The following is a 17,119-nucleotide window of genomic DNA, read 5'->3' as shown; positions in this document are numbered from 1 at the left end:
TTCGGTGTTAGGTGTGCAGAAACAATTCTCAGTAATGAGTAGGGTCAGTTGTTAGGGAAAGTAAGTTATTTTTATCGGTGTTGAAACGAAGAAAAATATCAAAAATATAAATGAAGCGTAATAGTTAACCAGAAATGACTAAATGTTATCTACATACACAAACTTAGTAACGCGAGTAAAATTTCTAAGCGAACAGCCGTTACTCCATTCGGAAGATAGTTCCAGAAGAGATATGTCTGCTTGCATATATTTAATAAGGTTTCTTTCAATTCTTAGTTCGACTGTTTTTACTGAACTGATAAGACTAGATAGAGCTGAGATGATATGTAGTGTGCCCATGTTGCATTTTTCTCAACTTCGGGGACTTATTTCATTTTTCTCTTGAGGAATGAGATTCATTTTCGTCGATTTCAATGACATGAGCGTATTAGCTTAACAAAGATATACCTTTGAAGTGAAAGTAACGTTTCCCCTCCCCGTCCTTTCGGTCACACTCCAATTAATTCGTCTGTCCTTCGCGCTACTCATATCACGTCAGGCTAGGTATTAAATACTTCACGAATTCAAACTCCCGCTGGAGAAAAGAGAGGAGTGGCGTTGCCTCTCTTTCTTGCCCCGGTTTTATTTTCTTCCCTCCGATGAAAAGGCACTGTAATTCCCCGTACGGGGAGGGGGTAGTGCCGTCAGTGCAGTGCACTGTAGGCATTACTTAAGGGCCTTTGCAGCGTCCCTTCGGCCCCTAGCTGCAACCCCTTTCATTCCTTTTGCTGTACCTCTGTTCATATTCTCTCTCTTCCATCTTACTTTCCACCCTCTCCTAACAGTTGATTCATAGTGCAACTGCGAGGGTTTCCTCCTGTTACACCTTTCAAACCTGTTTGCTGTCAATTTCCGTTCAGCGCTGAATGACCTCATAGGTCTCAGTGCTTGGCCTTTGGCGTAAGTTCTATATTCTGTTCTGTCACTGTAATTCACTATGTTTCTTTTGTGAGAATCTTGTTCAAGCAGCTCCCCGTAAATTATGAGACCTAGTTTTTTTTCCATTTCAATGTGATTTTGCTTGCAAGACATCTCATAAAAGATGTCTGACTAATTGTTTTGTGATATTCAACGAAAGCCTATTCATATATTTATGGTGCGAATTGATTGCACAGAATATCAGGCGTCATATCACTGGGTAAGGCAATTGTTGTTATGCTTCACGACAGCATTCCCTAATATCTAAATACGCAGTTTTGTTTTCTAGTGTAACCGCAGATGTACTGAAGTAAAATCTGTGTTTTGAACGCAGACATACACCTTTACGGACAGACTAAGTAGTACAAATAATTTCATGAAGGAAAAACAAAATACTGTACAATCTTCTTTAAAACAGCCCCTCTACGACCGCTTTATTTTTAGGCAACAGATAACTCCAAAATGTAAAAAAAAAAAGTTTCATTTAGCCAACATGATTTTTAGGAATGGGAAAAGCTCAGATAAACTAAATTTAACCTCGACATTTTTGTTGAATTATTCATTTTAGATTAATTATTCACTTATTTTTGAACGTTGGGCTGTGGGAAACACGTTAAACATTTACAGTCTCACGCTGTGTGTGTGTGTGTGTGTGTGTGTGTGTGTGTGTGTGTGTGTGTGTGTGTGTGTGTGTGTGTGTTCCTACTTGATCGTCAGCTCCTTTGTTTGAAGGGATTTTTCGCAAGTTTTCTGTGTTTCAGTCAGTAATAAGTTTCGTCTATGTATTGGGCTTAGAAATATATATTTATCCTTACAATAAATCCTACCTTTCTTTATCAGTTGAAAATTATGAAGAAGCTTGTAAAGAAACCAGGTTAAAGAGGCCGTCTAATGCATGTAAAGTTTGCCTCTAATACAGTTATTATTAATCTCTTCGCGCAGCATCCCTCTATTTCTTAGCCACTATAGTCAATTGTAGGAACAAGATAAAACTATTTTTGAATTAGACCGTATTCTGTTTACAGACGTTTCCTTTTTCCTAAAGTCTCCTTTCGTAGCATTTCGTTTTACCGATATACATACATCGTTATGTAACAGGCTGATGCTGCGCGGATAGGCTTACTTTATAATGACACCCACGTTTCATTTGTGTTCCCCAGGAATGACTACTACAGGAAGGGCGGCAAGGCAATGCTGCCAGTCAAATGGATGCCACCGGAGGCCTTCCTGGACGGAATATTTACCTCTAAAACAGACGTATGGTAAGTGTTGTTTCCTGGAACAAGCTTCCATTTGTATTAGTTCGTTCCATTCTTATGTGTTTACAAGGTGTGATTGTTTGTTTGTGCGCGTGTAGGAGTGCATGTGGTAGATTTGCGGGTCTGATAAACACAAATGTCTTTTGTTTAAATATTTTCACATATGGAATTAAGAGGCTGTAATACTCCGGTGAGTGGTGTTTGATGCATATCTGATTTACCAGGCATTCTTCTTGATATATATAAGGGCAGTACAAGGAAATAATATATATATATATATATATATATATATATATATATATATATATATATATATATATATATATATATATATATATATATATATATATATATATATATATATATATATATATATATATATATATATATATATATTCCATTTTCACGAAAAGTAACCGTGTCTAAATTCGTCCAGTCACAAATAGTGACTGGAGAAGGGAGTTTTGTTTAGTTCTGACTTAGGGTAAAGTGTAAAATTGCTTCAAACATATTTAATTACGCCAGGAGTTCAGAATTTCAACAACTGTTAATTTTTGGGTGTTCTCTCTTTGCAGGTCATTCGGTGTACTCCTTTGGGAGGTTATGTCCCTTGGATATATGCCTTACCCAGGGCGTGGCAACCAGGAGGTTATGCAGCTGGTAACCAATGGTGGCCGGTTGGAACCCCCAACCAATTGCCCTGGGCCTGTTTACCGTATCATGACCCAGTGTTGGCATCCTATCCCAGACGAGCGACCCACCTTCACCCTAATTCTCGAAAGACTTGGCTACTGTAAACAGGTAAGGTTTTTGTCAAGACTGTCAACCTTTTTCGTCTCTTAAGGAGAGCCGCACCTATGAAGTATGAAATACATACGGCAAAGTTCAGTTCGGAGTCAGGTTAATATTAATCCTGATTTCCATTTGCGTGCATTTCAGGATCCTGATGTTGTCAGTCACGCACTGCCAGTGTTCCAGCGGCCTCCCTCAGCAGAGAGAGACACAACTGTGATGCGTCCGTTAGACACAGAGGCTTGTCTAACGGTGGCACGTCGGGGAGATGAGCCGCAGAGCCCAGCCTCGACCGACTACCTGATCCCGTTACCGTCATCTTATTCTCTCTCAACTGTACGATCAGAGCTCAATTCTACCCCTTCCATAGACTCTGGGACGGACTGCTGTCAAATGGACAGGTTACTGGAAGGGGCGCCACCACCGCCTCCACCTCCAACTTGGGAAACCAGCTTCAGTACGGAGCCGCCGCCGCCAGCTGATGTTGTGGTTAATCACCCAAGATCCAAACCGGTGCCCCCACCGTCGAGTCTGGTCACCTCTCGCACACCATCGCATGCTACTGCCGCCGCTAGGATAGGTGAGTCCCAATCCACACAGCCCCTGCTCAAGTCTTCGCCGCCTGGCTCTCCTCATTCGCAAGAAACCCGGGAAAGGCTCATGAGACCTGGAGAGAGGCCTGAAGCCGCACCCATAATCCCCCATCAAAATGTGGCTGCCAACAGGGACCGCCCACGCTCACATCATCACTATCATCCTCACCGCTATAACAACAGCGGAAGCAGCAACAACAGCAGCAGTAGTAACAGTAGTAGTAGTAATAGCAGTAACACTGGGAGTGGAAACAGCAGTAGCAGCACCTTACCCCTAGACCCTACGACATTGCCGTGCATCCCTCCGCCACTGCAATACGTCAATGTGGACGTGAAGATGCGAGGCTCCGAGTACGACCACGAGCCTTACATCATCCACGAGACTCGAGAACATCGAGAAATCTCTTGCTAGGATGCCTCATCTCTCGCGCACTCTTCGTGCTTAGGAATGAATTCATGACTCAATCTGCTCTCTTCTCGAGAGGACTCATTGTTGTCGATGATGATGATGATGATGATATTTTACGGCAAGGAATCACTTCCTGCCCCCCCTCACCCTCCTACGCTGTTTGCTTTCCTGGTGAAGGAAACAGTGGAGTTAAGGTTGCTCAAACCTTGTCGTAATACAATGAAACTAAGTCAGTCTACTCTCCTTTCTCTCATTTCGAGGATTCGGGACATATGTGGTAGTGAACAGAATGAATAACTCCATCTCAATGTGAAACAGAAAAGCAAAAAGAAACTCGAGCTCGGCCATTCCTTCTGTCCTCGGTCGGTGAATGAATGGTCCGTATGGTTCAGCTTCTGCTACCACTCCGAAATGGAAAAGACGGAGATAGACAAAGACTAACAAATATATAGATTTCTCTTTTGCCCCTTTGCCGTTTGTACTTTGTTCAGCATCGGGGTTGATGCGGGTGACAATATTGACTTTGAATTAAGCACACAGTGGATAGATACATCACCACCAACGAATCATGGTTTCTTAAGTTTCGCTTCCCACATCGCTGCAAGATGACGAGGAGACACGACATGTGTCTTTGCGGAAGAAAACCGAGTAAACTAGTCATGAAACGACAGTGCCAAATTCCAAGAAAATAGTATTCATTTGTGGCCAAACCAAAAATGGGATAATCATTTATAAATCAGTCTAGTGAAATGGTATAGGTTTAAACGTCCGTGAAGTGTAGAAGTGAAAGACTGAAGGTGAATATTTTAAGCATAACGTCTGACTTACATATTTAGTTAATGTAACTGCTATACATATTCAGACAGAAGCGACTGTGAAAGCTAACTTTTTCACTGTGTAGCATTACGCTAAAACAGACGTGTGATGTTTAGCCAAAGCTCAAGGGTTTGTGAAACAGGGAAAATGGAAGAAAGCAGTTTTCAGAAAAAAAGTGATATTATGCTTGCCAGCAAAGGCGTCTTTTGGAAGTGTTTCCTTCACTGTGTTTGGCCATTTTTGCCACCATCTACACGCCACCCTTGTTTTTCCGTAATTTAATTTTCCCCGCAGTCAAGGAAATTCCCTCCTGTATATATGTATGTGTGAACGTGGTGCCAATGTCAGTTGGTCGTTTGATCCATCAAAGTTGTATTTGAAGGCTACTTATTTCATTTAGTCAGGGTCCACCTTAAAGACTGACCTCTCTTCATCACTCCCACACTAAATTATGAAAGACGGAGCCTTTTTACCTGCATCAGCCTCATGCACATCAGTCGCCTCCATCGTCGAAATCAACACTACTATTTCATGAAAAACCACCGAATCGCGTCCCGTCATAATGTCGTCGTTTGTAGATTATGGTCATCAGTTAGCTTGTACGTTCCCATATCGACCCCTCCATTATTCATTCATTATCATCTCATACTCTAATCTCTCAACATGTCATTGTATTCGAATGAATCATTAAATAATAAATTGCATCCATGATAACCCATTAAAAGTTTTTTCATTGAAAACAATCATATCCCGAGATTTATCAGTTAGTAGGCTATGTATGTACCTTACTGAAACTAGTGTGAATGAAGCGAAAGGTGCCACCTAATATTACATGTAAAGAATTTCTTTGATATAACTTTGATGACATTTTACCGTGTTCCTTTTCCTCTGAAAGTGTATAATATGAATATAGGAACTGAACAGTAGTTTGCAGTAATCTGCGATAGTAGAGGATAAGCGTGTGATGTACGATAGAGTCAAAGTCGCAGAATTAAAAGCTCAACGGTAACCTTTTGCATCTTACAAAACTTCGTTTGATTTCTGGTGGTTGTAGATAGTGGCAAAATTGGTCAGTTATGGAAGTCTTAAGCAGCACTGTTATCACCTTTGGACATGTCATTGCATCCCTGGCCCCATTCCCCTTTCTGTTGTTTACTCCAAGAGGACCTCCTTCGAGACATTCGGATCCCTCTCCCTCCTTTGGTAGGAAAGACGAAAATCCTAAGGTCAAGCTAGTCAGAGCAAACCAGGGTATATCGGTACTGTTGTAACCAAGAACTCTTTTTAGGTGTGTATTAATATATCTCTTCCGTAGCTTATGCTATTGTCACAACCCTCAGTTAAAACAAAAGATAAGCTATTCCGCTGCATTTAATATCTTCATAATAGGAACAGAAAAAGCAGAACCGTGGACAGGAACGAAATGACAATACACAAAACAGGTTAACATCTGCGATAATAATAAATATAATTATAATGGTGATGATGATACTCTAGTTTTATACATGAACTCCTTTTGAGATTAAGAGTAAATTAGGTCTCTGGTTTATATCTTTAGGGAAAGGACATAAAATGTCGAGAGTTGCGAATCTCCTTCTTGTCAGGTAGCAGAGCAGAAGGAAGATTTCATTGCATTTGATTTCGTAGCCCTGTTTTGTTTTTTTTTTTTTTTTTTTTTTTTGGCTTTGTATATACTAGAATGGGATTAAATCCTTTTCCTCGCCCCGTTCCTCCTCTTGTATCCTTCTCAAATCCACTGGAAACTACTATGTATAGATGTCGAAGACCCCTACTGAAGGTGCTGGAGAAAGCAAAAAAAAATAAATAAATAAACGGAAGAAACTGAGGGAATGTTACACGAAGAGGTTAGTTCTTATTTACTATTAAATCCCATTAGTTGATTATCATCGATTAACTGCCCTGTTGACGGTGGCATCGCCCTTCTAGATTTACACTATTAAAAACCTCCTCAAGTAGAGCAGTTGTGATGATAAACGGAGATGTCGAAACAAACGGTGATATAATCCTAGAATCCGGTCATGGTGCTAAAATAGTACTCCTGATTATTCTTATGACTGACGCATTAATACGACTTGGTGTCGGAGGCAATGAGAAACGGGAGATAATAACGGCCTTCATAGGCAGAGTGTGTTCTTTTTGCTGGTTGGATCCCTCGGCCATCACATGTTTTTCTTCCTCATAGCTTCACAATGAACAACTCGTTAGTTAACATAATATATCGATGATTTAACGAGAAGCGATCAGTAATATACTCTACCATTGGGTATCTAAGTGCAGCCAGAACACAGGGGTTCCGCCATGATTATGGGAAGAATTACAAATGAGTGTTCATTATTTAACATAATAAAACCGAGGTATATTTAGATGCGTTAAGAAACTAAACTGGTCAATTATGAAACTACTGGCAAATTAAGTAAAATTTTAAATATAAAAAACTGAAGATTTCAAGCATTTTTTTTATGAATTGTGACCGTACACTATTGTTCGGGCATATAAACTTCAGGAATTTTTTACTCTTGGCTAATATGCAATTCATATATATTATACAGGATTGCGTCCGTTACTTTCTCCACTGAACTGCGGAAATTTTTTTTTTTTTTACCCATTTTTATTGTTTATACTTATTTCACACGATGTTGACAACCATTTTTTTATCTGCATTCTTCTATGCAAGAAGCTTTTAGTTTTTAATAATCAAATCACCTTGCATTTACTTTTCCTTGTATTTTTCGACATGCATTTAATAATATTAAAATCATCAATCGGTAACGCGCAATCTAGAGAATCGCTGTCAATTTGTCGAATGTTATTGAAAAGCAAATACTGAATTAACGATGGATTCTTACATAAAACAGCAAGCTCTAGCAACCTATGGCATACCAGTGATCGATTCGTTATACTGAACTGTAAGAATTTCAAACAGCAAGGCAAAACACTGAAGGTTCTAGTTAGAAAAGGCGTTAATTACAACATACTTTATTCAATTTTCATCGCCGAAAATAAACAATATTGATAGTACGGCGAGATCAGCAAAGGAGAAATACGAGTGACGACCAACTGTGCCGAGATTCTGAGCTATGCCAAGAGAAAAAGGCGTGGATAAAGAGAGCGAGTATGGGAGAAGATGCGAGTTAGTGCCCAGGCATAGAATGCGCAAGATACCGCCTCAATGTGGTACAAGAAAACGGCCGGGATGGTGTCATTTTCTATGACTGTTTGTTTCTTCGCTCCTTTAAAATACAGTTTGCTGTACGTCGATCGTTTTTATTTACTGAAACGTGTCAAGATTTCTCTTTTAATTTTCTCTTAACCGGTACGGTCTCATAAATCTACGATTCATATACGCGTTAACTGAAAGCGTCATTACACCAATAGGACATGCAGTAGCCGTGTCTAGTTTTGCATTCAAAATTTTAATTCTTATTCTCCTATTTCATCTGAAATCCTGTGAGTGAAGATTTTTTTTAAGTTGTTAGATTGTTCTTCGTTAAAGTACTGTCCTGTACATCGTACATTTCGTAAAATATGAACCAAAGAAATTCTAAATTAATAATCTTATTATGGACGCATTTATGCATCATACCCTGACATTATTATTATTATTATTATTATTATTATTATTATTATTATTATTATTATTATTATTGGAAAATTAATATTTATTTTGTTTCATCAGACAATCGCATCACCTTGATTTATGACATACCCAAAAGTGCCAGTGTCATATTTTGATTTAAGTAACTTTTTTGTTTAAGCAAAAATATAAAAAAATAATAAAATAAAATAACTGTGTACTATGCCTGGACGATGGGATAGGAAGTTATGAGGAAAAAATGTGATGTCCGCTTCCACACCAGCTCGTTGCATACCCCCGGAATGGGGAATAGCATACCCGCAGAGTTTTTCATGGCCCTGTAAACCAAAGTGACAAGGAGACGTTCATTACCAGATTTACAATGCTAACGCCCAAACGAGAAAAATAACGGTTATGTATTCCTCGTGTAAACTTGCTCAGATTAATGTTCCATTTTATATTTGGCTTGTAGAGAAGTATGATCTATTTGAAGTTTTCGTCATTACACTTTCGTATTTCGTCTACTAAATTTGCGTCAAGTGGCTGACGCTCCATACAATCAAAAACTAAAAAATATCGTTCTAGAGAAACATACGTATGGGTACATTTTTGTTATTGTCATCGAGTAGGGTAACGTTAGCCGTCGGATAGGTATCTGAACGTAACCCTGTAGAAAGCAGTTTCTAAAAGACATCAAATCACCAGAAGGAAGTGTGAGGGTTCGCTTCTTTGGCTGATGTGTAGCTGTAAAAGAGGAAATCAATCATTAGTGATCTTTTCATGTTAACTTTTAGGGAAGGAATCATTCATGGAATCTTATCAGCAATGGTTTGTTGCGATACTTTTAAACCCACATGCTGCTTTTATTATTTAGTCTTCTTCGTATATGTTAGCTCGAGCGCGCAACTGGCTTTGCGACCAAGAGTTAACACAAATCAAATTTCTATTAGTAAGACAAATCTTATTTTTTACGTACTGTCGATATTACGGGACACGTTAAACGTATCTCATCGAAGTTAACAAAATATTTATAAACCGCCTATATTTAAGGGTAAGAGTTTTCTGGAGTGGAGAATGTCCAGTTCAGTCGTTTCGTACCATGACGATGAATATGATGATGACGACGCGAAACCTATGTCGAAATCTCGTTACCTCAGGAGTTTTGTGCAACGCTGCCTCCATCAACACACAAAAACCTCCTCCCCCACTCTCGTCACGTCCCCCTCCCCACCCACCCCACTCCTCCCCCCCACACTCCCCTCCCCCTCTCAGTTTACTAAAGCAGCTCAACTTTTTTTAAGTGAAAAGAATATGAAATATTGTCGTGGTATGTCGTTGCCATGATCCTCTGAACTGGAGACTCTCCTCCTCACCGTTTGTAAGCGACAGGTGTGTGCAAACAAAAAGAGTGTAGTAGAAAGGCTGGCATTAGCCCCCAAAACTACAATAAAAAAAAATAAGGCGTCGTTTCTGGTGGCGGAGTAAGTTCAGTCACATTAGCTACTGGGGAGCTGTTGCGACGGAAGAATGCCATCATTTTTTATACCAAAATTAAAATTTCGACGAAGTTTCGAAGATCGCATATGTGATGGGAAAATGAAAATGAATGAGAAGAACGCCCTGCTCTAGAGAGGACCGGCGAGTGTGGCCCTACTTACCTAATCACTGAAAAAGACGCCTATACTAAACAGGTAAATTCAGAGCTTATTTTTGAGATTATAATGTCAAGAAGGTTCTTCTTGAGTATACAATCACACCCAACACTGTACATAAAAATTAAATGTTGGGTACCTCTGAGAAATGTACATGTATAAATACATATTATAAATCCATTAATTAAAAAACAAAAAATATGAATATATATATAAATATATAAATATATATCTTAAGTTTCCAACAGCGACAAAATATGTTTGTTGGGCGATGTGTGAGTGACTTACTGGTAGCGACAATAACTTTAGCTATTATTTACTGGGGCTGCGTCAACTTCTAAAAAAATGACGGAAAAAAGAAAAAATAAGTGTTGTCTCGGTCCCCAAAATAACCCCACTTAAAAATAAAAAACTAAAAAAAAAAAAAAAAAAAAAAAAGAACATGTATAGGTACCACTCACTTCCTATGAACCTGCCAATATTAATACTGCAAATGTATGATAAATGTATTTGAGTATTTTTGGTCATCTTAGGCATACTTTATTTTGAGATTCAAAACAGGAAATTGATTATGAATATTTTCAAGGTTTTGTTCTTCACGAGTGTATGGTTTCCTTCCATTCTAGGTTTTGTGCTAATTATTCTTTTAGTCTCGTGGTTATATGAACCTTTCATCTCCTCTGTTTCCATTCATGATGCAGGGTTGAAACACAATAAGTTAAAAAAAAATAATCTTCACTGTGCTTGATAAGTTTACCAGTGCCTTTGGTTATTTATCATTTCATTAAGTGCAAATATTCTCAATGAGAAAAATACAATCTTCCATCAACATCCTTAAGAATTTTTGGGACTATTATGGCTCGAAATGCATAAATTGTCGACAGTGATCAGTTCAACTGGTTAACCCAACGATTTTTTCTAAATGGCTATTAACACCTTCTTGAATACTTTAAGCCCAACATGTAAAACAAGAACAAATGTTGCTACACATAATGTCCAGATTTCAGCGACCCACAATGAAAGTCAGTCTCTCTCTCTCTCTCTCTCTCTCTCTCTCTCTCTCTCTCTCTCTCTCTCTCTCTCTCGTCATATTCTACATTCAAAGGAATCACTTATCACATATTACATTTTTCTTGTAGTTTGCTTACCTTTATCATTTGCACATTCGCTCAGGTATAATTCCCAGATGACCTGAAAGAAATTTTGAAAAATTAAATTCATGAACACATCATTATACTGTACATACCCACACACGCATGTACAAAACACCCATGTAAATACGGAAATACAATTATTACACAAATACATTCATGAATACATGCATGTACTGTTATCAATTTCTAGAAGGACGAGGAAGTACAGGGAATTATATAACACCTTAACTGTACAGCACTATTCTTTGTAAATTTATATATATATATATATATATATATATATATATATATATATATATATATATATATATATATATATATATATAATGAGTATGCATATGAAAAAGTTTGTAAATGTATGGGCATAACTGCAGCTTTAAGAATACAGATAGGTTTGTTATACTATCACAAAATTTTACGCGGATGCATAAACCATAGTCCGTGTAAACTACATATGCATACTGTGAATATGTATTTACCTGGAAGAACTTGCGATCGTTTGTAAAGTCTGCATGCATGTACATAATTATGAATGTAAAGAACATAAATTCATATACACAAAATTTTAGTATATATCGTGTAAATCCGTAAGAAACGTACATACACATCGGAGGGTGTTCTTACAAGCACACAAACTTTAAAACAACTACATTTCAAACTTTAAAACAACTACATTTCAAACTTTAAAACAACTACATTTACAGAGCCACACAAACGCGCTGCATACCTCTTTGCGCACACACACAAAGTCAAGCAACACAGAATTCTACATAACTGATGACCTAAACTTATATAAGATATAAAAAAAAAAAAAATTCGAAACCCAGGCGAGGATCTCACGAGCCGAAGTGTGAGGGACGAAAGATCAGGTTTATCTCGGTACAAAACAAATCGAAGTCGTGTCATTCTTCATATAGGCTAAATAGAGAAGCAACTGACAACTCGACTGGTCATTTAACCTCTTAAACCCGTCAGTACAAATACCCCGTTGGTTTGCGGGTGCTGTACAAAACACTGGTATTATTATTTTCGATCTTCCTTGCTTTTGTGTATTTTGAGTTGGTTTCAAGAAAATGAGTCAATCAAATATGATCACTTTTTGAGTTATTATTTCTCTGAATATTCAGTTTCACGAATAACTAATAATGTTGATATGTGTGTATTATATGTATATATGTATCGACCCTTCCTATCAAATAAATGGAAGAAGCTTCTTTGTGTGTTTTTATATCCTTGTATGATGCGCTTTCCAGTAATATTTGATCTAAAGATGTGGAAAATTATAAACGAAGGAATGAAGAAAGATTTTTAAGTTCAAGATTGGTACCCCTCGAGTTCTTAACACTCAAATACTGAATTTTGCAGAACTCAAGTTCTTAATACTCAAATGCTTAATACTCAAATACTGAATTTTGCAGAACTCAAGTTCTTAATACTCAAATGCTTAGTACTCAAATACTGAATTTTGTAGAACTCAAGTTCTTAATACTCAAACACTGAGTTTTGCACAAGCTCGTAATGCTCAAATACTGAATTTTGCAGAACTCAAATTCTTAATATTCAAATACTGAATTTTGCACAACTCAAATTCTTAATACTCTAGTACTGAATTTTGCACAACCCAAGTTCTTATACTCAAATACTGAATTTTGCACAACTCAAGTTCTTAATACTCAAATACTGAATTTTGCACCTTGAATTTAATACGAATACGGGAGAGGGCATTCTTGCGTAATGCTTACAGATGATAAAATAAGAGCCTTTAAAACTTGAGCTAATTGCAAAAATTTTCATTGTCAAGGATGAAGGCAGATAATGTCAAAAACTTGCTATAAAATCTTCATATTTAGAAGTACTATAACAACAGATTTTAATATTCACCTTGGTTCTATCATTTAATTTAAGGTAAGGTAACAAATCCCTTGCTCATATGCCAATCACAATTACTCTTCACTACAGATTTTTACCTTTCTTTAGAGTAAATTATTTCAAAATCAAGGAAAGCCGAAAGTAGAAGCTATAAACATATAATCTGAAGACGGAAAGAAAATGATGAAAAATACCGTCTAAAATTAACGATTGCAAACAATTATTCTATAGTCAAGGGTTAATACTGACACTGAACGAAAGCACTCTCACAGCTATCACTAATGCAATGCAAGCCCCAGACAACCTACTCGGTAAGACCATTCGCAATGCTGAAATGTTACAGACAATGACAATAATGTTGTCTCTCATTTTTTCCCGAATAATTTGATGGTAAAACACAATTGCCCAGGAAGGTTGCCTTTTTTTTTTTTAAGCTAGAGTCACTAACCTCGGTCCAACCTGAAATGGATGTATTAGTAAAATAAGATGTCAAATATGAAGTTCATCACATTTAATTCAAGCGTTACTGCCAAATTTACGAATTTCACCTTTTGGCCAAGTCCTTACATAAGAAGATAAGTGTGACCGACACGACGATGGAAAGGCAGACGGAAGGAAGGATTATGCATGATGGTCGAATATTGCACGAAGTTAGAATATGAAATTCCTTAACTGTGCAGAGTTGCGACGACAAGGTAACCCAGACAGACACACTGGCGCACAGACAGAAAGTCTTCCTTTATACACAACAATGCATGACAGCCTACTTTTGTACAAGTTTGAGTGATAGCCCTTCAACTGTTTATATTAAGAGTTGCGATGACTTGGTAAATGAGACAGAAACGCTGCCAGAGACCGTAGGACAAACAGGGAAACAGACGGACGATCTCCATTCAGGCACCTGTATCCGTGATGTTCTTACCTTAGCACCAAGTTTAAAATACCGCCAACAATGATGGAGGGGCTTCGATGACAAGGTAACAGCCCCACTGATGGACAGATAACATCCATTAATGCACATCTGTTCATGATGGTCTACCTTTTTGCCGTTTTGTTTGACCCTCTTTCAACCATATGAAGAGAAGTTGCAATACCAATGTTATGTGACACACTAACAGATAAAAAGTTAGTTACAAAGACAGATGACGATCTCCCTTCACGCACCACCACGCATGATTGTTTACCTTTGAGCCAAGTTTGGCCGACCCTTTTTCCAACACACTGGAGTTGCAATGACAAAGAAAGCGCAACAAATAAGCTACTGAGCATATCTAAACATGATGATCTACCTTTGCACCAAGTTTGACTGAAACCCCTTTAACTGTGCACGACCTAACTGCGACAGACAAACAGACGTACAGAGGAAAATGCGAAGCACTTCACTGGTTTGGGAATAATGAAAAATATATAAAATCTGCCTCTTACGCGAGATACTGAATGTCACCCATTTATTTGCAAATAAAGCCTGAACTGATATATACGTACTAGTTTCTTTAATAGCTTAAGGCCATTCTGGTTCCTATGGTGAGCATTTCTACAAAATGAGATGAAATCCATGGCCTTCGAGAGACTCCTCTAAGTCAACGAGTGGTAGAGATCCGTGGTTTGGGTAACCTATTTTTAAAGTTCAGCTATAATTATTTAGCCAAGTGGCTGTTATCGAAAATCATTCCAAAAGAAAGGAGATACATTCTTGGGGTAAAACATCATAATCCTAATATAAATGGCTCTTTAATTGAACCAATCAAGGGCAAATGGTCATACCGTTCCCTACGCTTTGCTAAAGTTTATAATGATGTGTAGTAACATTAAGCTTTGAAAAAAAGGATTATATAATTTCAGTGAAAGGAAAATAATAAAGTAGTTCAAAAAGCTGAATATGCACTGCCCAGTTCATGCTGTCCTTTATAAGACGTGATAATCAAAATGATCTACCAACCATCTTTCCTAAACAAAAGCGAGTGAAAGCATGACTTTTTTTTCCACCAACAAGTATTATCCCCAAATACGGCATGGTTCCTGATAAAAAGGAAAATATCAGTCACAGGTAGATAATGTGCAAAATGGTATTATATGAGCTCAAAATACAGACAGAAAATAAGTAATATTAAATGATAGGATCACATATTCAGCAGAAAGGCCTTGTAGATACGGGAAGGTAAGAACAGTGAATAATAAAATGTATGTGGCATATTTTGATGTGCACTGCATGACATAATAGAAAACTGTGTACAAAAGATGAATAAGGTAGTCAAGAAAAACTGTGAGGGGCAGAAATAAGCAAAGAGATAATACTGGGTAGCAGCTGCTTATGGAGGTTGAGAGGTTGTTCTACAGAGAAGTATATGCAAAGCGAAGGGTAATGAACAATGGATCTCAGAATGAAAAGAGACAAATGTTGTCCGAAGTGAATGCAGTCTGAGTCGATGGAATGAGTACTCTGAAGGATTGTTATATGTGGAAGACTGAAGGAAAAACAAAGATGAATGATGCAAATGTGGAAGCTGTTTGTGTAAGTTTGTGAGTGCTTGTGGAAGTGGCTACCAAATATGTAAAGGTGGGCAACTACGAGGTTGAAGAATGGAAAGACACCGGTGGTTGATGGGACTGCAGGTGAGAGGCTACAGTGCGGTGGTGACAGTGTGACTGAGTGGTTAACCAAGGTTTTTAAGAGATGTCTGGATGAGGGAACGCTACCAAAATATTAAGTGGGTAATAAGTCTACTGTACAAAAATACATGAGATTGAGGTGACAATAAGAGCAAAGGGACCGAGAATGTTGGCAAGATGATAGAACAACTTGTAGGGGAAGAACAGTGCGAGTCTGGACAATCAAACAGAAGTTTGCAGGTAGCCTAAGTTTGAAGATAAAAGGGGAAAGCCGAATGTGGCATTCATGGACTTGGAAAAAAACTTAAAAGTACAGAATTACAGAGGCAGTTTGGAGTGTGTTGCGGATGCATGGTAAGGAAAGTTGTAGTGAGCAACTGAAAGTTTCCATAAATAGAGTGAAGTGCGACAATATATGCCAGGGAATGGCTTGCTTGGCACAAACCGTGGCTGCTCATGTCCTTTCGGAGGATATGACGCAAGAAGTCAGAAAGTATAAATTAGACTAGATGCTCAGTTGCAGGATAAGAAAATGAGTCATGGATGAGTTTGGAATGATCATGTTGGCAAATGATACAGAGCTAATTTGTGGATAGTACAGAAAAACTGCAGAATCTAGCAAGAGTTTAAGTGTTTGCGTGAGGAGAAAGTTGAGAGTAAATGCTAGCAAGAGTAAGGTTATGTAGACAAGAAAAGCCATGTAGATGGAACAATGAGTGTAAATATTGATGGTGGAAGAACGGAAGTACTTGAATTGCATAGGTTTTTAGACTAAATATAACAAATTATGTAGAATGTGAGGAGATGAGTCAGAATTCGTGAAGCAAGAAAGGCAGCAGGTTGCGTAAAGAACTTTGGAAAGAGACTTAATGTCTCTATGGAATCTGCGTAATGTATAAAAAGGTTGTTAAGCCAAATCTGCTTTATGCAAGTGCATTGCAGATGTTCAACGTGAAGGAAAAGTTTGAAGCTATTGTAATAAACTGCTGCGTACCATATATACCCTAAAAATTGAAAAGGTGAGAAATGTGGAGGTACATAAATTGGTAAGGAGGTAAGTATAGATAAAAAGACAGAGATGGTTGGGGGTCATATGGAAAGACGAGTAGGAAAGGGTGGTGTGAAGAGTGTATAAAGCACTGGAGAAATGGAGTGACAAGAGTATAGCTTAATGATAAATAATATTGCCAAGACCAGGAAGAACATTCTTTATTGTACGAGCTTTCGAGGTATAAAACCTCATCATCAGGCTGAAAAAACCGACAAGGATGAGAATCAATAAAATTACAATAAAATGAATTGTCATAATAAATCTTCAGCAAAAATACTAACGAAATATATAAAATGAACAAGTAAATACAAACTAAAAGGGTGAGACGTAAAATAACGAAAAATTAAAAACACAAACATAAA

At 37.8% G+C, this 17,119-nt stretch overlaps 1 protein-coding gene across 1 annotated transcript in view; it reads left to right on the top strand.

Moving 5' to 3' along the window:
- The window catches only part of Alk (Anaplastic lymphoma kinase), a 1,114,821-nt gene extending 1,107,613 nt beyond the window's left edge, over positions 1 to 7,208 (top strand). The window contains exons 26-28 of the mRNA XM_067113483.1: positions 2,118 to 2,219; positions 2,792 to 3,017; positions 3,156 to 7,208. Of these exons, the coding sequence (XP_066969584.1) occupies positions 2,118 to 2,219; positions 2,792 to 3,017; positions 3,156 to 4,013 (1,186 nt within the window). The 3' untranslated portion in view covers positions 4,014 to 7,208. The remainder of the gene's footprint in view (positions 1 to 2,117; positions 2,220 to 2,791; positions 3,018 to 3,155) is intronic.
- The last annotated feature ends 9,911 nt before the right edge of the window (positions 7,209 to 17,119 follow it).

Source organism: Macrobrachium rosenbergii, chromosome 12, assembly GCF_040412425.1.
Source record: "Macrobrachium rosenbergii isolate ZJJX-2024 chromosome 12, ASM4041242v1, whole genome shotgun sequence".
Lineage (NCBI taxonomy): Eukaryota > Metazoa > Arthropoda > Malacostraca > Decapoda > Palaemonidae > Macrobrachium > Macrobrachium rosenbergii.
Note: the sequence above shows the minus strand (reverse complement) of the source record. Positions and strands in the feature narration are given on the sequence as shown.